Here is a 21,014-nt window from a genome sequence, read left to right as displayed (position 1 = left end):
CTCAGTGGTCTTTTTATGGTTTTTGAAAAATCATCTCTAAGATTCTGTCAGTGATAATGATATATTTTAGCTTTAAGCTTCAATCTGAGTTTAGTATGTCCATCCCTAATGGCAGTTCTTGCAAAACAGCAGGCTTTTTCACACTCACAGGAAAACTACCTTGCTGTGTAGGACTGAGTTGCCTCTTCCCCTCCCAAGCTCCATGGAGTCCCTGCAGTGTGAGGTCCTGCTCCCTGGCCAGCTCGGCCAAAGGGGGAGTGAGGTCTCCTCTCTTTCTGTGACTCTCCCTGCCCCTCTCTGCTCCCGAGTTCCCAGGGAAGCAACTTGAATTGGATGAGGAGTCATAAACGGCCCTTTGTGACCAGTCTCCCTAAAATAAACCTGGTTACCACTTTGTGGCACCTTTTTCCTTGACAACAATGTCTTCAAACTAGAGAAAAGTGATGAGGGAGATAAAAGATCAGCTGTTTGTTTGTCTCTTGGATAGTGCGTTTTGCTTTGGGAACCAGGAAGTATGGAGGTCGTGTGAGAAGAACCCTAGGCAGTGGTCAGGAGCCTCGGCATCTGGTTCTGTAAGATTCTAGGTGGGTCTCTCAACCTTGCTCTCCTCAGTTTCCTCGTCTGTGTCTAGGAGCCAGTACTGTTTTCCTACCTGTCTCAGAGGCATGCAGCGAATATCCACTGTTAGCATGGGGTGAAACTTCAGAAACATTAAAATACAAGGTGATTCTATAATAATAATGATAATCATAATGATGATGATTGTTGAGACTGCTGATATTATAACTACTTAAACCGCAGCAGGAGATATGATCGGAGAAATGGTTGCTTTTTACACCGAGGAGGAGACCATAGCCCTCTGTTTCCTTGAGAGCTGAGGGATGCGTGTCGAGTGGTGGCCCTATGGCCTGGAGAGCAGCCTGGCAGGGTTCTGAAGGACCAGTGCATCTTGATGACTGTTGTTTGACAGTTCTCTGCTCTTGCTGGAAGAACTGGTGCCTGAGTCTCAACTCAATCTATTCCATCTTCATTGTCCTCTATCAACCTCCTAACATTTAGGACAAGCACCCAGGTAATCTTCCTGGCAGGAATACACTAACAGTTATGGAGCACTTACTGCGTGGGTGTTATTTTCCCAAGCGCTTTCCATGCATGGTTTCACATTCTTCTGCCAACAACCCTCCGAAGCAGTTATTTTATCCCCATTTTATAGGTGAGGAACATAAACTTCTTGGTGTACATTAGAACCACCCAGAGATCCTGTTAAAACAGATTTCTGGGCTTGCCCCTGAGTTTCTGAGTCAGTAGGTCTGGGTGGGGCCTGATAATTTGCATTTCTAGGAAGTTCCCAGGTACCATACTTTGAAACCCCACTGGCTCAGGGATATTAGGTAATTTACCCAGGGTCATAACACTTGTAAGTAGAAAAGCTGGGACTCAAGCCAGATCTGTGGGGTTCCCAAGTCCATGTTTTTAATTACCTGCCCTTACTGCCTTTGCCAAGAGTCTGATACGGTACAACCTTCGATAATGGGTAGTTGACGTTTGCGATTATTGACAGTATGGGTCTTGGTTCTGTCTGTCATTCTTCTTCTTCCCAGGATGGCAGCTCGTTCTCCAAAAGGGAAGTATGGCTGGCTTCTTGTCCTCCCTGTGATGGTGGGAAGAGGTCTGTCCAAATCATGGTCTCAAGGCCAGGGAGGCGAAGGGGTTCCCTGGGGCTGGGCCCATTCTGCGGGTTGACAGTTGACTTCAGGCCCCACAGCCCTGGTCTTAGCAGATCCCTCACCCACCTACCTGCCTGCTCTAATGTGTGTGTGAATACTGGGCGCTAATAATTGGACTGAAATACTTGAGAGGTTATAGAAATGGCAGAGAACAAAGGCTCTAAACAAGAGTTTTTGCACTTTGGTCAAAAAATTTACACTCCTGTGAATTTGCACTTTTGTTAAAAAACTAGTTTCTTGCTGTGCTTTCTTGCAGATTAAAGGCTTACCTGAAGGTTTTGAGCATCCCAAAATCGGGTCAAATTATTCGGTGAAGACAGTAGAGAAGACATGGAAAGCTTTGCAGGACTTCAAGGAGGGCAATGCCGTCTTCACCTTCCCGAATACCCCTGTAAAGTGTGCTGGGGCCCCCCAGAAGATCATGTATTTGTCAGAAGCCTATTTCAGGAAGGTATGCTTCCTGTCCAGGGACAGAGACAAGGAGGGCAGACGGTGCTAATAAAGAGATGCCAGAATTCCATTTTGTCCTTGTCACAATACCTTTTTGGTTTCTCAATTTTTATTACATATGTACAAAATTATATAATTGGTGGCTTATAAACTAGAAAAAAAGGAAGTCCCTATAATCCAATTACTCTGATATAGCTGCTGTTATCAATTTGACACATCCTTCTATTTTTTTTCCTGTACATTTTTTAACATGGTTACAATCATACCATGCAAATTTAGATGTACTCATTGTTATTAAATAGTCTTTGTGACATACTTTCTAATGTGTATATAGAAATCTACTGGGGAGCCGTGTTAGACATTGTTTAAATATTTCCATAAAGTTGGACAATTTGTTGTACATTGTTTGTTCTTACACATACAGTATCCTCAATTGCTCCCGCTTAAGTTCAAGGTTATGTATATTTTCAGGTTCTTAATAAACATCATTGAGAATACAGTAGGCAAATGCCAATTCTAAAGACAAAAAAAAAATGTTGACCTAGAACTTCAAACCTTAGTGGAAAGAGGTATTTGGGTGGGGACACTTCCAGCATTCCTCAAAGATACATGTCAGAGCCAGTGTCCACAGCTTGAGTATACCTGGCATGAAGCTCCGGGAAGCTGCTCTCACCCTCCGGCCCTTGTGTGACATGTCACATGTGGTTTACCACAGCGTGGTCTGACTTGAGGCAGTGTCAGGATTCAAAGCAGTCTGTGGTTCTGTAAAGGGACAGGTGAGAGAAGGGGAGAGAAGGGAAGGGGCAGGTGGGACCAAAGAACCTTTGGACGTGTGCTTGGAACCACACTGGGAAGCCTTCATCTGAGTTATGCAAACCTGTGCCAACTCCCCCGGGGAATTAAGCAACAGTCGGACTCATCATTTCTCTTTCTTTTTTAAAATTTTTTTATTTTTTATTTTTTTTAAATATGAAATTTATTGTCAAACTGGTTTCCATACAACACCCAGTGCTCATCCCAACAGGTGCCCTCCTCAATACCCCTCACCCACCCTCCCCTCCCTCCCACGCCCCGTAAACCTTCAGTTTGTTCTCAGTTTTTAAGAGTCTCTTATGTTTTGTCTCCCTCCCTTTCTAACCTTTTTTTTTCCTTCCCCTCCCCCATGGTCTTCTGTTAAGTTTCTAAGGATCCACATAGGAGTGAAAACATATGGTATCTGTCTTTCTCTGTACAACTTATTTCACTTAGCATCACACTCTCCAGTTCCATCCACGTTGCTGCAAAAGGCCATATTTCATTCTTTCTCATCTTTTCTATTTCTAAGAAATGGCTTCTGATTTAAGAGAATTCCTGGATGGCACAGCCTTTGGAGGTTTTCACCCACCTCACTTCTTTCAAATAGTATGATTCAGCTGAGCAAATCTGAAAAGGAACTGAACAAAGGAAAAGGGGAGGAGACAAGTTGTTTCTTCCTTCCTGGAATTGTCTCTGCAAAACTCTTTTCTTCTAAGTCTTGGACAGCTGAGAGGAAGTTTCTCTTTCAGGCGCCATAAGATCTTAGGCATCTGGGAGAATATTAGCCTCTGAAACATACGAAGAATTCTAGTGTGTATGAGCCAGTGGGACGGGAACTTTGTTCACTACTGTTCCTGCAGCACCTAGAACAGTGCCTGACCAGCTCTAGGACCTCATTAAGTATTTATTGAGTGAATGAACAAATGAGTATATGAATAAATAGTTCAGCCCATCTTTCCCTGGACTTGACCTTCATCTCTGGCCTGCAAATAAGCAGTGCCCTCTTAACCCCCCCAACTCAAATGTGCCCTTAGTTGCTGTGTCACTGGCAGAAAGTAAGAAGGAGGACTCGCCCCACCAGTGCCTAGTGATAGAGAAAGCTGGTGAGCTCTCTTGTAAGGGTTTTAATTCTTGTGTAAGTTAAAAAACGAAGTGGCTGAAGTAATGCTTTGGTGTCGGCTGTTTCTGTTCTTTCCTTTTTTCCCAGACGGGGAAGCGATCCAAGGCCAATATCATCTTCAACACTTCCCTCGGAGCAATTTTTGGGGTTAAGAAGTACGCTGCTGCCCTGCAGGAGATCATCCAGGAGAGGGACCTCACTGTTAACTACAAGCAAAACCTCATCGAAGTCCGAGCCGATAGACAAGAGGCCGTTTTTGAGAATCTGGACAAACCTGGAGAGACCCAAGTGATTTCAGTGAGTGGTGAGGTCCAGCTGTCGGTGAAACACTGCCCTAGATGCCGACAACTGGCTCCCTCCTCCCTGTTGCCCTCTGCATGCTGGGGGAGGCTGGTTCCAATGAGCATATTAGGGCAGTAATAGGAGAGAAGGTGGACTAGAATGGATGGGGAAGAGAAAGAGGGGGGCTGCATGCATGGGAGCTGAGGAGGGTTTATCTCCTGGTTTCAAGTGAATTTATATCCTATTTTGTATCTCCACTTTTCTTCTACTGAGTCACTTGAAGCAGCCAAAAATATTTGATGACTTCAGGTCTGCCTAGAATTCAGGAAGGACTTCCTTAAATGGAGGATTTGGTGATTTCTCTATTTATGCTGTGTGAGAAACAGCCCTGTTTGTGGGTAGTTTACAGGTGACACGGGTGTCTTTCCCCTGTGGAAGAGGATGTCTTTAAACATCTTTCACTGGTGGGGCGCCTGGGTGCCTCAGTCGGTTAAGCGTCCGACTTCAGCTCAGGTCACGATCTCGTGGTCCGTGAGTTCAAGCCCCGCGTCGGGCTCTGGGCTGATGGCTCAGAGCCTGGAGCCTGCTTCCGATTCTGTGTCTCCCTCTCTCTCTGCCCCCTCCCCCATTCATGTGCTGTCTCTCTCTGTCTCAAAAATAAATAAACTTAAAAAGAAAAAAAAGCATCTTTCACTGGTGCACAAAAGGAAGCACTTCAAAATCCTTGAAAGGTGTTTTGGAGCCATACCCTAACTTGGGAAGATTGAGCCTCTGTACATGGGCTTGGATCCTGTGTGTTTCTTCTTCTTCTGCTGTGTAGCAGGAATAGTACTTTTGTAGAGGCTTATGAGGATTAAGAACAAGATGAAAAGGCATCTGGAGAAGCATACGTGGGAGAATCGTTTGTTTATATCACTCTGGCAAGAGCCGTTAGCGACGAGAAAACAGCGCATAGTGACATTTTATTCATTCAGCAATTTTAGAGGAATGAAGGGTTCCATAAAAAAGGAATTTTGAAGTGAACCAACAACTAATCTTCTAAACATCAAAACTTCATGTTTTAGGCTTTTTAGTGCAGGCTTTTTCTAAAATGTATTGCACACATCTTTCCTTTCTTAAATGGTATGTATTGACTATCATTTAAGGTGTTACTGATGATTCAAAGTCATAATTTAAACTTTTATTTGCAAATAATTTTAAACTTAGAGAAGCTGCAAAAAAATGCAAACAGTACGAAGGAAACTGGATACTGTGTAGCCTTTACCTAGATTCATTTATTTTCATTTTACCCAATTGGCTTTATCATTTGATCTCTCTCTCTCTCCACATATAATGTAATGTAGTATGATGTGACATGATATAATATTCCCAAAGCATCTAAAGGTAAGTTATATACATCATACATCATGGCCATTTACCTAAATTCTTTGCCGTAAATCTGTTGAGAGATCCCTCTTCTCTTGCATAACCATAGCACAGTTATCAGTTCGGTAATTTAGCATGGATACAATATTTTAATCTACCATTTGTATTTGTTTTGTTGATTGACCCAATAGCACTTATAGCATGCTCCAGGGCAGAACCCAGTCAACAGGCAGGTATTGCATTTATTTGTGATGTCTCTTGAACATCCTTTGATCTGGGACATTTACATAGCCTTTTCTGGTGGATATTTTGGAATAATAATGTATTATTCCAAAATATCCACCAGAAAAGGTGGATATTTTCTCCGCTTTTATTTTTTAATAGCATGTTCCTCATTTGGGGTTTGTTTATATTTTCTTGTGATCAGTTTCAGGCTCTGCATTTTAAGTTTATTTATTTATTTTTGCTTTAAGAGAGCAAGTGGGAGGGGGCAGAGAGAGAGGGGGACAGAGGATCTGAAGCGGGTTCTGTGCTGACAGCAGAGAGCCTGATGTGGGGCTCGAACTCACGAATTGCAAGATCATGACCTGAGCTGAAACCAAGAGTCGGATGCTTAATTGACTGAGCTACCAGGTGCCCCTCAGGCTCTACATTTTTAGACTGAAATGCTGTTTAAGCAATGTTGTGTCTTTCTAGTGTATCACATTTGAAAGCACATGATGGTCACCTTCCCCTCATTAATGATATTTATTTTGATCACCAGTCAAAAGATGGCCCAATTTCTCCACTGTATATTGTTATTCTTTTCCTCCTTTGCTACTAATAAGTCTTGGGGGGTGGGGAGACACTTTAAGACCAAGCAAATACCCTACTCCCTCCTCATTAGGTTTCCCACTGGATTTATCATCCACTGATGATTTTTGCCTAGTCCAGTCTTTATTATGGTGGTTGCAAAATGATGATTTTTCCAATCAAGCGTTCTGTCCACCTTTAACAGTAAGCTGTTGGCATTCTGTCTGCAAAAGCTCTCCTTTCTCTCAGTTCATTAGTTACAGGTATAAATTCATGAATTCTTTTTTTTGCCTCCAATGGTTTGTAATTCATTACTGTCCTTAACTCATTACTGTCCTTTTGGCACTCAAACTGTCCCAGATTTGGCCAGTAGGAGTCCTTTCAAGATGGCTATGTCCTTGTGACATGTCGCCATCATATTTTGAGCATGTTCTTGCTTTCTGGTGTCACAGGGTGTCCTAGGCTCACCTAGTATGTACTTGCCCCAGCTCAGGGTCATTATTTTGAATAGCTTTTATAAAGTTATGCTCCTAGAGCCTCCTAGGGCTAGTTATCACTTTATAAAAGGGTCTCAAAGTACTTTGCTATTTTATTTTGTATGTGTCCTTTTTGTGGCTTTCCAGTTTTCTTCTTTCTTGGCTGTCAGGCAGTCGTGAGTGACGTTAGAAGGTCCCTCCCACTTCAGCTCCTTTAAGCTGCTGCTGTTAATTCTTTATTGGCTGGAAAATGAGATAGCCAAACTTGTTTGATTTTATGTAAAGTAACAGCGAGTGGGCTACAAGTGAGGGCCTACAACATACTTTTCTGAGCAAACTATATGGGCTTGAGTGCATGAACTTCATTTTGTTATTTGGTCTTTTTCACTTTGGTTCTCAGCTGTGCTGTGGATTGTTGAAGTTGCAGATAGAAACTTGGATATGTAAATGGTTATTGTTCTTCTAAAGGGTTTATAAAGAAAACAGATATTTGTGTCTGCTTTAAATGATAGGATGTCAGGTCAGAATTTCTTTCCAGACCCAATTCCACTCTTAAAATATGAATTTCAAAAAATCTACCAAAAGGCGTTAAAGTAGCAGCTCTCAGCCCTGGCTGCACATTGGAATCACCTGGGGAGCTTTTAAACGCTCTGATGTCTGGGTCTAACCCCCAGATTTTGATTAATTAGTTTGGGGGTGTGGACTGATGATTGGGCGTTTCAAAAGTTCCTCTAATAATTCTCATGTACAATCAGGATTGAGAACTACTACTGTAAGGAATTAAAAAAAAAAGAAAAGAAAAAGAAAGCCTATAGCCTAACCCCCGCAGTGTTCAATGGTCAACTGTGATGTATTTCTTTTTTTTTTTTTGTTTTATTTATTTTGAAAGAGAGAGAGAGAGAGAGAGCCTGAGAGAGAGCATGAGCAGGGGAGGGGCAGAAAGAAAGGGAGAGAGCGGATCCCCAGCAGGCTCAGAGTGGAGCCTGATGCACGGCTGGAACTCATGAACTGTGAGATCATGACCTGAGCTGAGATTAAGAGTTAGATGCTTAATGACTGAGCTACCCAGGGACCCCTGTAATGTATTTCTTTATAGGTAAACAAATGGAAGGTAAAGTGAGTTACCATATAATAACATTCTGTTTTTCCTTGTAAATGGACCTGTTCCTTCAAGCCAGAGCTTCTAAGACTGTCACCTACAGGTTTCATGTGTCAGAATCTCTAGGAGATTTTGTTCAAGTGCAGATTCCTATGCCTCACCCAGACCTACTGGATTGGGATCGTGGGGTGGTGGGGCCCAAGGATCTGCATTTCCCACAGGTCTCCCAAATGCTGCTTATAAACATTAAAGTTTGAAAACCACTACCCTGAATAGATTATTTATGTTAATGAAGGAGAACCAAGTTATCTGTCACACACAGTTTGTGGAAATAGTGGATAAAGAGCAAGTTACAACTAAATGCCAATGTTATTTTTTAATAAATCTATAAAGCAGACCCTAGTATATCTTTTGTAGGATATTAGTTTGAGTAAAACTTCATGCCTTTATGATGATTGTATGGAAATATTTAACTTTTCTTCTAGCAAAGATGTGTGGAATTCATGTGTGCTTGTGAAATTTAAGCACATTAATGCCAGTAGGTAGATATGTCTCTGGTAAGACTTAGCCCTCAGCTAAAAAAAAGTGGTTCTACTTAACTATAGAAAAACAGACATAGCCTTCATAATTTGGTGGCTGATGGCTGTTGGATTCCATACATTATCCTGCAGACATGTGCTCAGTCTCCATGTTCATTAGCACAGCCAGCCTCAGGAATCCATCCCCTTAAGGAACCCAAGATGACCTTGCAGAGGAGCAGAGCCTATTGACAGCTCTCCTTTACTTTAAGGTTAATTAAGCTTATAATTGTTTGGGAGGAGGAATACATACAAGTCACCTCCTTACCTCCCTCTGCTGTCGAGAATTGACCAGCCCTGACAAGGGCTGGGCCTCCTCAGAGAAACCAGGGGCTATGGACTGCCACAAGGTGGGGATTGTCTTAAGACACTAAAGTTTTCTCCTTAGTGAAATGTTTTGGAGCTCTTAAATCAGTTTGAAATTGCTGGATGGAGTTTGCGAACAATAATAAAAAGAATAGGAAGGATAAACCACAAAAATATTACATAAGCAAATAAGTACTACATAAACAACACATTAAATGAGCCATCCAAATTGATCAGGGTGGGTTAGTGCACTGCTACCAAGGGTAACGTTGATACAGGTTTTCTGGGAAAAATACACAAACAGACAAACCATCCTGCCCCCCTAGACTGTTCAGTAAACCTATTACTGAATCAGATCACTCTCTCCTCCAAAATGCTAGCCGATATTCTCACCACCCTTTATGTCATATTTTTTTTTATTAAAAATTTTTTAAATGTTTATTATTTATTTTTTAGAGAGAGAGACAGGTAGAGCATGAGGAGGAGGGGAGGGGCAGAGAGAGAGGAAGTCACAGAATCCAAAGCGGGCTCCAGGCTCCGAGCTGTCAGCACAGAGTCTCATGTACAGCTCGAACTCACAAACCATGCAATCATGACCTGAGCCGAAGTTGGATGCTCAACTGACTGAGCCACCCAGGCCCTCCCTTTTATGTCATCTTAAGTTGGTGCTCCAATGGTTTCCTTTATGTGTTTTGAGAGTTGATCCATGTTTGAAAATGGTGCTCACTTACCAGCCCCGAACATGACCTTTGTGGGTTTCAGCGACTCTGAGCACCACTTTGCGGAATAAAACGGAAGTAACAGACTTTACAAGTAGTCAGCTGAGGGTCAGGCAGAGAGCAACCGAGAAACACCACTTCCTTTGTTTTAGTAATAATAGAAACATCAGTGGGTTCTTTCAGAATGTGAGTGAGGTTCATTCCAGTGCTTCTGATTTCCCCACGCCTCTGGCCAAAAGGATCATGTTGACTCTGTATGGAGAAACAACATCAACTGAGCGAGTGGTTAGTTTTATCACCACACTGCATGGAAGCATGGAAAACCTCGGAGGGGGTGTGTATTAGGACAGCCACTGAGTATACAGTGTGCCATGCAGCCATAGTATGGTGTATGGGTAAGAGAGATCAGGGGACAGCTGTGGGGCTGTAGAAATACTACAATAAACAGAAGTTTGGATGCTTTCCTTTTTTTGTAGTATGAAATGCTTCACGTGACCCCACCAATGAGCCCGCCAGATGTCCTCAAGACAAGTCCCGTGGCTGACGCTGCTGGTTGGGTGGATGTGGATAAAGAAACTCTGCAGCACAAGAAATACCCAAATGTGTTTGGGATTGGGGACTGCACTAACCTTCCCACATCAAAGACTGCTGCTGCAGTAGGTAAGAGAACGAATGAGCTATGTTCCGACTCTCTCAGAATGATGTCACCCTAAGGCACCATCATAACAAAAACCAAAGCCTGGCACAAACAGCATTCCATTCATAAGGAAACTTTTGTGGCCTCAAAATGACTTCAACCTCCCTGACACACAGGCTAGCTGTTGATGAACGTGGTGTCATATGAAGGATAAAGAGTAGCATCACCTCCTCTGCCCTTTGTAGGTCAGGGTGGTTGTTTACAGAGCAGGGGGCATTAGAGAGAGGGTACCACTCTTCCAGCTCTGCAATTCTTTTGCTTCTCATACTGCCATACTCGTATCCTTGGCCTTTTTTTGGCCTGTGACCCTAGGCGGGTTGGCTATTTTTCCTTCTGCTTGAAACACCATAAAGCTAGGGAAGCGTTTGTTTCCACAGAAAACACATGCAAGTCAATGAAAGCTTGCAGACCAGAAAATTGTTCTGTTAGGACAAATATAGTGGAGCATGCCCTGATTGGTACACGATTGAGGCCTCAGCCTGGAAAACGAAATTCTTTACCTCCATGTTCTGCACTAGCAGTGATGAGGAGAATTGCCTTTTAGATGCTGTCCTCTGTAGATAGGAATGGTCTTCTCCACATGCTATAAAACACAGACATCCCTGTTGGTGGGGATGGTAGTGTTTTTGTGGGAATTGCATACCTGCAGAACATGTTGTGTTACTGTCACTATTTCAACCTATTTCCTTTCTAGGAAACCCGCTGAATATCTTTTTCATTATTAAAAATAATTTCCTCGCAATTTTTTATTTTAAAAATCTCAAACCTATGACAAATTTGAAAGAAAGCACAATGAATTTCATAGGCCCCTCAGATATTAACCAATTATTATCTTTTGTAGTATTTGCTTTATTACTCTATGTACATTTTTTGCTGAGTCATTTGAAAGCAAGTTAAAAAAATTTTTTTTTTAATGTTTATTTATTTTTTAGAGAGAGAGAGGGAGACAGAGTGTGAGCAGGGGAGGGGCAGAGAGAGAAGGAGGCACAGAATCTGAAGCAAGCTCCAGGCTCTGAGCTGTCAGCACAGAGCCCGACGTGGGGCTTGAACTCATGAGCCGTTTGATCATGACCTGAGCCAAAGTGGGATGCTCAACGACTGAGCCACACAGGTGCCCCCTGAAAGCAATTTTTGACAATAATACCTTGCCCCCAAATACTATTGTATTTCTTAAGAAAAAGGACTTTCTCCTCCATATCCACAAGGCCATTATCATGTCCAAGGAATTGAACACTGTATTATCTGATATATAATCATCTCATATACAATCCAGTTCAGATTTCTCCAGTTCTCCTTTATTACCCCCACCCCTACCCTCCCTTAAATCCATGAGTCAGTTAAGGGCCATACACTGCACTGGATGTCGTGTCTTTTTGGTTTCCTTTAATCTGGAACAGGCCCTCGGACATTTTTTTACTTTCATGACATTGGCATTTTTGGAGACCAGGTTGGTTGTCTTGTAGAACATACATGATTTAGAGTTGTCTGGTGGTTTTCTTTCTTTCTTTCTTTTTTCTTTAAAGTTTATTTTTTATGTATTTTGAGAGGGAGAGAGAGAGAGAGAGAGCAGGAGGGGCAGAGAAAGAAAGGGAGAGAGAGAATTTGAAGCAGGTTCTGTGCTGTCAGCACAGAGCCCAGTGTGGGGCTTGAACTCATGAACTGTGAGATCATGACCTGAGCCGAAATCAGGAATCAGACACCTAACTGACTGAGCCACCCAGGTGCCCCTTTCAGGTGCCCCTTTCTGGTTCCCCTTTCTGTTGGTTTTCTTCTTTCTTTCTTTCTTTCTTTCTTTCTTTCTTTCTTTCTTTCTTCCTTTTTTTTTTTTTTTAAGTTTCTTTATTTTTGAGAGAGAGAGAGAGAGAGAGAGAGAGAGAGAGAGGCTGTGAACAGGGGAGGGGCAGAGAGAGAGGGAGACACAGAATCCAAAGCAGGCTCCAGGCTCTGAGCTGTCAGCACAGAGCCCCATGTGGGGCTCAAACTCAAGAGCCATGTGATAATGACCTGAGCAGAAGTCAGATGCTTAACTGACTGAGCCACCCAGGCGCCCCTGGTGGCTTTCTTAAAATTAGATTCAGGTTATCCATTTGGTAAGACCCTCTGTACATGAGGCTGTGTGCCTCCCACTGCATCACCTTGGGAGCCTCTTGTTAGCATGTCTTGTCCTTGGTGAGGCTAGATTTCATCACTGGGTGAAGGAGTGACCGTTAGTTCTCTCCACCGTAAAGGTATCTTTTCTTTTTGTGACTTATAGGTAGACTGTGAGACAATGCTTTCCATTTGCTTTTATCTTCTTGTAAGTCTGCTGAATTTATGTGGTGAGAATACCTGTGGGAGCACCTGGGTGGCTCAGTCCCTTAAGCGTCTGACCTCAGCTCAGATCATGATCTCACGGTTCGTGAGTTTGAGCCCCACATCGGGCTCTGTGCTGACAGCTCAGAGCCTGGAACCTGCTTCGGATTCTGTCTCCCTCTCCCTCTGCCCCTCCCCCACTCGTGCTCTGTCTCTCTCTCTCTCTCTCTCTCTCTCTCTCAAAAATAAACATTAAAAAAATTTTTTTTAAAGAAAATACCTGTGGATGCATATGAGGCCCAGATTACCCAGTCTGTGGCCTACTTCAAACAAACACATGTCATTCATCGTTCTGAATAGATAATATTAAATTTGATTAAATGGAAAGTTATAAGTGAAAAACCTTGCTCCCCGCCCTGTCTTGCATCTATCTGCTCTGCTTCTTTGTTCCCCCTGACCATGTAGAGAGCATCCCCATTGTTTTTACCTGTTATTTTCCAGCCTGTATTCTCTTGCATGGTTGCTCCAGAATTTATTTAATGAGTCTACTCTTAATTTATATTTACATTGTTTCCAATCCATTTGTATTTCAGACAGTGCTGTAGTGAATGCTTTTTTTTTTTTTTTATGTCATTTCACATTTCAGGAAGTAAATAACAGAAGTCCCAGTGTTCCCCAAGCAGATCTACGTTTTTCACTAGATTCCCTTCCCTGGGTCCTCTCAGTATCCCTGGCAATGCTCTCACCGGTTCTACTAATCCATCCGTGGCTTTTCTTGCTACGCAGACAGGTGTCTTACCTCATTCCAGACCACTATGCTACTGTGGGTGACACCCCCTCTTGCTACATTGAATCTAGCTTCCTGTGGCTCATGCCTCTTTCTCTTTCCCAAGATTCTCCCTTAATTACCCACAGCACAGCCAAGACTAGGATGTGACATTAACAAAAGTTAAATGAAGGTTTGGGCATAGCCAAAGGGGATTATAATACACGAAAAAAGTGCACAACAATTCACATACCCTTTCATACACATACCTGGACAGTGTGACTGCTTCCTGGGTCCCAACCTCTTGGCAACTGGTACCCACCCAACATCTTCTCTCCTCTTCATTGATCTTGATGCCCTGCTGCAGGCACCTCTTTGGAACTTCTCAGTTAAGATTCTAAACTCTGTACGGCACTCAAAGGGGAACAAAGTTTTCCAAAAGGGAAATAGGATCTTTAGAGATGTTAAGACAATGAGGACAGCCAGTTAATATTTTTAAAGCGGAATCATTTACTCCTCATTTTTTGGAAACTGCTCATTCGAGAAAAAAAATTATTGCTCTTTTGATTTGGGCATCAGTAAACTACACTCTGTGGGCCAAATGCAACCTGCTTCCTGTTTTTGTACAATTGGCTAGGAATGATTTCTACTGGTTAACATTTATAATAAATTTATGATAGGGAGCATTGAGGTTCAGAAAAAAGAATTTCATTCTTCTTATTAGTAGACCTGTATTACAGAAAATTATTGTTATATTTTGGATTTTGTTAATAAACTTTTTTTTTCTCTCTTGGTACTTAATATCTTTGATATTTGCCTCTTGGCCCACAAGGTGTAAAATTTTCCTTTACAGAAAAAGCTTGTTGACTCCTGATTTTGGGGATTGCAAAACAACTGCTTTAATGAGTATTATACAGTATAAATCTAATCCATCTTTCCTCAAAAGCAAATCCAGTTTTCCACCTCGAGAGGCACAAACTGCTTGTATTTTTAAAAGGGCAGTCTTAATTATTCAAAATTGAGCACAGACTGGGATTAGATGGTATTAAGGAATTATTGCTAATAATTCAGGTATATTGAATTGTGTTTGTATTTAAAAATTGCTATTGAGTTTGTATTTAAAAAGTTCCTCATATATCGGAGATATACACAGAAATATTTCTGGGTGAATTGTTGGGATGTTTGCCCTGAAAATACTCCAGAAAATAAAAGTAGCATCTATGATGGGATAGATGAAACAAGAAAGATAAGAGTTTGAATATTTTCATAATAAAAATAGTAGTCTCCCACTCTTACCATCAAAAACAAAAACATCCGTCTACCTATCTAATTGTCTATATTTGGTCCAGCCTTAGCCAGGGCGCTCTAGTACAGAGGAAAGCTCACTGTGTTACCTAATTGAATATACCTGGGGCAATCTAGGCTGTCTGAACAAGAACAAAGGGACATATGAAAGTCTAGGGGATTCTGGACACACAGACCAAGTTGACAACGATTGGCCCCTAGGAGTAGGGGGTCTGCGGTTGGGATAGGGCCACCCTAACAGTTTTCTTGTTTGGAGAGAGCTGGCTCTTGAGTTTCAAACTTAGAGAGGCATCTGTGTAGGCTTTTGATGAATTGAAGAACCCCTCCTGGTAGTGAGAACTTCAAGTGGTAAGATGAGTCATGTTCTAGTTAAAATTTAGAGGGATCGGTTAAGCATCTGGCTCAGGTCATGATCTCATGGTAATGAGTTCAAACTCCACCTCAGGCTTTGTCCGCACTGACAGTGTGGAGCCTGCTTGGGATTCTGTCTCTCTGTCTCTCTCTCTGTCTGTCTCTTTCAAAAATAAATAAATAAACTTTAAAAAAGTTAAACATAATAAAACAATGAAAAAATCTAGAGGGATAGGGAATGGAGGCTTCTTAATTTGTCTACATTTATTTGCAAATTAGTTTTCTTGGAAAACCTAGATGCTTATACTTTTCTGACTTTTCCATTTCTCTTATAGCTGCCCAGTCAGGAATACTGGACAGAACAATTTCTCTGGTTATGAAGAATCAAACACCAACAAAGAAGGTTTGTATGCCTTGTAAGAACCACTGTCTGAATTATCATCTCTTATTCTGCCTGAAAGCAATGTTTTCCCACAATTCTGCCACTTCCTTAATAGGTGTCTCTAATATGGGCACTTTAATTTTTATCCTCAGTATATTTTTGTTATATAATTTCCATTTTTTCACCGTACAAAAATATTCAAGAACATAAAACCGTAATTACTTAGAGTAAATAATAAATTCTGAAGTATTATATAATGCCAGATAAAGAGCCACTTTCCAACTCAGTCTCACATGCAAATTTAGTATGATGGCTACACTTCGTGTCCACTGGTGACTGGCTACAACCGTGTGATTCTTGCGGAGTTTGACTACAACGCTCAGCCGCTGGAAACCTTCCCCTTTGACCAGAGCAAAGAGCGACTTTCCATGTACCTCATGAAGGCCGACCTGATGCCTTTCCTGTATTGGAACATGATGCTAAGGTAAGGTCATCGCCTAGGGTAGAGAGACACGCCTTTTGGCATATTGCACCGCCTTGTGCAGGGTGGTTGTCTCAAGGAAGCCTTCAAGCTACAGGAGACATCATGACCCAAGGCAGAAATGACACAGGGGATCTGCTTTGCTGTGTTGTTTCTTAGGGATTTGTGATGGCAGCCTATGAAGGATCTGAAACCTTAGCTGTGTTCTCTTGCTATTGGATTAATAACAACAACAACAACAACAACAATAATAATAGTAAATCAATTACACATGTCAAGTACTTTTTCATCTGACACCGTGTGTGTGTGTGTGTGTGTGTGTGTGTGTGTGTGTGTGTTCTAGGAAAAATAAAACATAGTGATTAAGAGCAAAAGCTTTGGAGTCAGACCTGTGCCCTGAGTCCTGCTTCTGCCATTTACTAGCTGTGTGTCGTAGGGCAAGTTGCTTAACTACTCTCATCTACAAAATGAACTTAACATCACAGGATGAAGATCAATGAGATGACATATAAAAAGCTACATAGTAGGCATTCAATAAGTAAATAGAGTAATAAAAACTAAGATTCTCTTGGGTCAAAAAATGACAATCTCATTTCACTTGTCCAAACCCTTAAGAGATAGTTAAGTCAGGATATGTATACCAGTGATTTTGTCTTCAAGGGGACATTTGGCAATATCAGGAGACATGTTTGATTGTCACAACTGGAGGGGATGCTTGTGAGTATCTAGTGAATAGAGAGGCCAGAGATGCTGCTAACCATCTTAAAATGCACATGTCAGTCCCACAACAAAGAAATATCTGGTCCAAATTGTCAGTAGGGCCGTGATTGAGAAACCCTGAACTATACTTAATTTACAAGCAAATGAGAGTAGAAAGGATTGCAGTTTGCATGTAGCAGAGGCTTCATACGGGTTTGCTGAGTTGCGTCTGCATGTCCAGGATCACATAGCAAGTCAGTGTCAAAGCCAGGATCCAAAGTATGTTGTCCCCTCATGATCATGGGATCTTTCTACCTCACTGGACAAGTCTTGCTTTATGTGCTGAGAAGCAAGCTGTGTGAGCAACTTGGCTTCCCTTTCAACATTCTGCTGCCGAAGTCACCCCCATCTTTTCTGAAACAAATAATCTTCTGTATGTCATTTCTTACAGGGGTTATTGGGGAGGACCAGCCATTCTGCGGAAGTTGTTCCATCTGGGTATGAGTTAAGGATGGCTCAACCCTTGCTCTCCTCGGATGGCTTCTGAACCCGAATCACAGTCGTTGATTGACCAAGAGCAGCATGAAGAAGTTAAAACCTAACACTGTGCAAAGAGTTTACTGCTGGGTGATGGTGACCAAATGCCTCCTTTTTCAGTGCCTCTGGACAGCTACTATGTGATATGCCCAGGATGAGTTTGATTCTTCAGAAATATTCAAATGAAAGATTAGATTTCTATTTTTTAAATAAAAGCTTGCCATTGATTGAGATTCTATGAGACAATTTTATCTTGACTGGTAGAATGAAAAGTTACAGCAGTTGGGAGCGAAAGTTGCTGGTGGGAGCTTACCTGTTACCTACTGTGAGTGTTCTATTGATGGCTGATGCATTTTCGCCAGACCCTGTTTGGATTTGCACAAAGTCACTCCAGGGAGAGTATTATTTCAAGTGGTGTGTGTGTGAGAGCCCTGAACATGTGATGCTTAGAATTCCTCAGCAGGGGCATAGGGGTTGTTGCCCTCTCCTCGGCCGCCATGTTTGTGCTGAGGCCATACCTCCTCCTGGTTAATGACTGATGTGATGCTGGCACATTCCTGTAGAATGTGGGACTCTTCTACTTGGCAGCTGGCTCCAAGTTATTCCCCATCAACGTGGCTGAAGCTTTCTTAGAACTGTGTCATCAGAGATTCTCTTTCCCTGACCCTCCTACCTACCCCGCTTCCTCTCCCAGGTGTCCTGCCTACATCATGGTCTGAAAGCCCTCCATGCTTCTCCTGTTCTGTTCCTTTTTCTTTGACTTTGCAGACCTTTGCCCCACTGAACCTCTTGCAAATCTTACTCTCTTACGGCACCTGCTTCTCAGGGAACTTATGCACAGTGAGGATGGGGCTAGAGGAATTCTGATGTGTGTGATGAGCATTTGCTTGATTCAGTCCCAAATTTGGCCAGTAAAATTTTGAGTGAGTTCACATTGGAAATATTGCAGAAAGTAGTTCATTTATTTGAAGTTCAGCAGTGGCTTCAAAATCATTTGTTTCCAATTGGTTTACTTGTGGAAACTTAGTTTCAGTTCAGTCTGGTATTTATTTTCATTTCATTTCATTTCATTTCATTTCATTTCATTCATTTCATTTTTTAAATGTTTACTTATTTTTGAGAGAGAGAGAGAGAGAGAGAAACAGAGAGAAAGGGGGACAGAAAATCCAAACCAAGCTCTGTGCTAACAGCAGAGGGTCCAATGCGAGGCTCGAACTCACGGACTGTGAGATCATGACCTCAGCTGAAGTCAGAGGCTTAAACAACTAAGCCACCCAGGCACCCCCAGTCTGGTATTTTAAAGCTTTGTACATTTTATATTTATTTATAAACTCCACCAAAAGGAAATGCATAGCAGTCTATGCAAAACCTTAGATTTTTACAACAGTTCAGAGTTCAAACCTAAACAGCTACCTACTTTAGGCAACAGTGTTATCTGGGATTACCAAGTCTCTCTGGTTTCCTGGAGTTCTGCTGATGACTTGAGAAACTGCTCAGCCATTCGTGAATTAACCCAACAAGTATTTACTGAGCACCTACTACCTGCCGAGCACTATTTTGGCCCAGGGGATGCAGTGGTGAACCAGACAGAGAGGGCTCTGCCCACACTTTTGTGGTTCATGTGATAGTTCCCTCTTCTCTTGTGGGATGCCAGGGGGTTGCTGGATGAGGCCTTGGTTGATTTGGAAAGTAGACTTTCCTCAGTGGCACAAGTTCTGAAGAAAGAGAACAGGGTGCCACTCCCTCAGCAGAGCCCGGGCAATAGGAGTGGAAGATGTTTTCTGTGGTAGCCACACATCTGGTTTGTCCGCAATATTCCTATTTAACATCCGTTATCTTGCCAGTGCCCCTTTCATTCCAAAATGTCCTGTCTGGACAATATATTGACCATGCTCCTGGGAACACTCTCCCCACCGAGCCCTGCCCCAGTCCTAGAATGGGAGAGGAGAGCCACAAAAGCTACGTTCACATCGTGCTTGTGAAAACAGGCAGTGGTGGGATTATTCTGCCCTGTACTCTGAGTCCTGGCCTGAGGTGGCCTCAGCTTGGCTCCTGGTGGGCTGCCCATTCTCACAAGGCATGCAAGTCAGGGAGAGCTGGGGGCTATTCATCCCACATGACCTTCTTCTGCAATGCCCAAGAGGTCCTGGGAAGAGCCAGCCATTACTTTCTCCCTGGTTGTAGACAAACATGCTGGTGAAGACGGTTTCTGCGTTTTTAGCAATGGGCTGGGATTCTGGGAATAGCTGAGGCTTTAGGTCAAGTCTCTTTGAAATCTCTTGCAAGGTGAACTGGAGCCTCCTAGGTCTGTTTATGATCATGCATTCTGAATAAACCTCTAAGCACCAAGGGATTTCTTCTGGATTCGCATTAGCTGGGCAGAATTTATTGCCAAGGCTGGAGGGAGCAGTAACCACTATTGGCCAGAAGTCCAGGAAAACTTGGCCTTTGAAGACTATCTCAACCACAAACGTGGGGTTGGCCAAGGGAGGGATCTGCCCTTTCGACTGCCTCCAGTTATTGGGATCAGGCAGCAGGGGGGTAAGACCAGGATAGAGACTAGGGTGTGTGGTTTCTCCACTGGTGGGGCCTCTGACTCAGAGGCTGATGCCTTTTGGGCTAGGACCAATGACTTGAGAAATCTCTCCTTAGTCCCCTCCCCTTGTTCCTGGAGCTTCTAGGGAATTGAAATTCCTGCCCTGGGTGAGCTATGGGTGTAATAATAGAGCTGGGGTGCAGCTTAGGGACCACTGGGGTAGAGGGAGGGAAATGAGACTTAAGTCACCAGGGGGAACATGGTTTCAGATTTAGTAGATGTTTTTGGTATTAAAGACATTTTTAGTGCTTTTTTCTTATGCCTAACTTTTGTAGAAAATTTGGATAACAGAGATAAACAAAAATAATAAAAATTAGCCCAAATCCATCTTCCAGTGATAACAACTAATAATGTCTTAGTGTCTTTTTCTCTGTTGCTCTAATATTACCACATATAAAGTTGCTGAAAACAAAAAGAATCACACTCCAAAGTACTGTTTGTGTTTTATACTTCATATGTGTTGAAGACCTAGAGATTGATTACAGAGAGGAGTAGGAGATTGGTGAGTAATTAATTACTCAAGGAGCACAGATCATTTGTGTTGGCTAAGAAGATTGCTAATTAATTAATTAATGTAATAAATCTATGTGCCATGCCCAGTAGGGTATTGGGCTATAGTCAGCCCTAGATACTTTTCTCATATAATCCTACAATAATCCTATGCACAAAATTATCAAAGACATGAAATAGTACTCTTTTTGAGGAAGGTGGCTTTTGTAACCCAATATTTAAGAATAGCTTCTCCGATTGTCTTCATGCACTGGATAACTCCAGTCTCATTTTTTTAAATGTTTATTTATTTATTTTTGAGAGAGAGATAGAGAGAAGGAGGGGCAGAGAGAGAGAGAGGGAGAGAGAGAGAATCCCAAGATGGCTCTGCACTGTCAGCACAGAGCCTGATGCAGGGCTGGAACTCATCAACAGTGACATTGAGCTGAAATCAAGAGTTGGACACTTAACTTACTGAGCCACCTAGGTGCCCCCACTCCAGTCTGATTTTAAAATAGTGTCTTCCATTCATCCCTAAGACCACACTTGGAGCTTTCAGTCAGGGAAGGATCATCTCAGGGAAGGAAGGAACAAGAGAAATGCTTTGGATAAGATGAGCCTTTTTGGATGGATTAATGAAAACCAAGTCTCTCTAGTTAGGTTCTTTTTTTTTAATGTTTTTTTTTTTTTGTTTTCAAAGAGAGAAAGAG

The 21,014-nt window shown here is 42.3% G+C and overlaps 1 protein-coding gene across 2 annotated transcripts in view; it reads left to right on the top strand.

Moving 5' to 3' along the window:
• Positions 1–17,452, top strand: part of SQOR (sulfide quinone oxidoreductase) — a 48,783-nt gene extending 31,331 nt beyond the window's left edge. For both annotated transcript variants that reach the window (XM_042942129.1, XM_042942130.1), the window contains exons 5-10: positions 1,984–2,178; positions 4,180–4,389; positions 10,186–10,369; positions 15,456–15,523; positions 15,808–15,986; positions 17,134–17,452. In XM_042942129.1, the coding sequence (XP_042798063.1) occupies positions 1,984–2,178; positions 4,180–4,389; positions 10,186–10,369; positions 15,456–15,523; positions 15,808–15,986; positions 17,134–17,191 (894 nt within the window). In that variant the 3' untranslated portion in view covers positions 17,192–17,452. The remainder of the gene's footprint in view (positions 1–1,983; positions 2,179–4,179; positions 4,390–10,185; positions 10,370–15,455; positions 15,524–15,807; positions 15,987–17,133) is intronic.
• The last annotated feature ends 3,562 nt before the right edge of the window (positions 17,453–21,014 follow it).

The sequence above is a fragment of the Panthera leo genome, chromosome B3, assembly GCF_018350215.1.
Source record: "Panthera leo isolate Ple1 chromosome B3, P.leo_Ple1_pat1.1, whole genome shotgun sequence".
Lineage (NCBI taxonomy): Eukaryota > Metazoa > Chordata > Mammalia > Carnivora > Felidae > Panthera > Panthera leo.
Note: the sequence above shows the minus strand (reverse complement) of the source record. Positions and strands in the feature narration are given on the sequence as shown.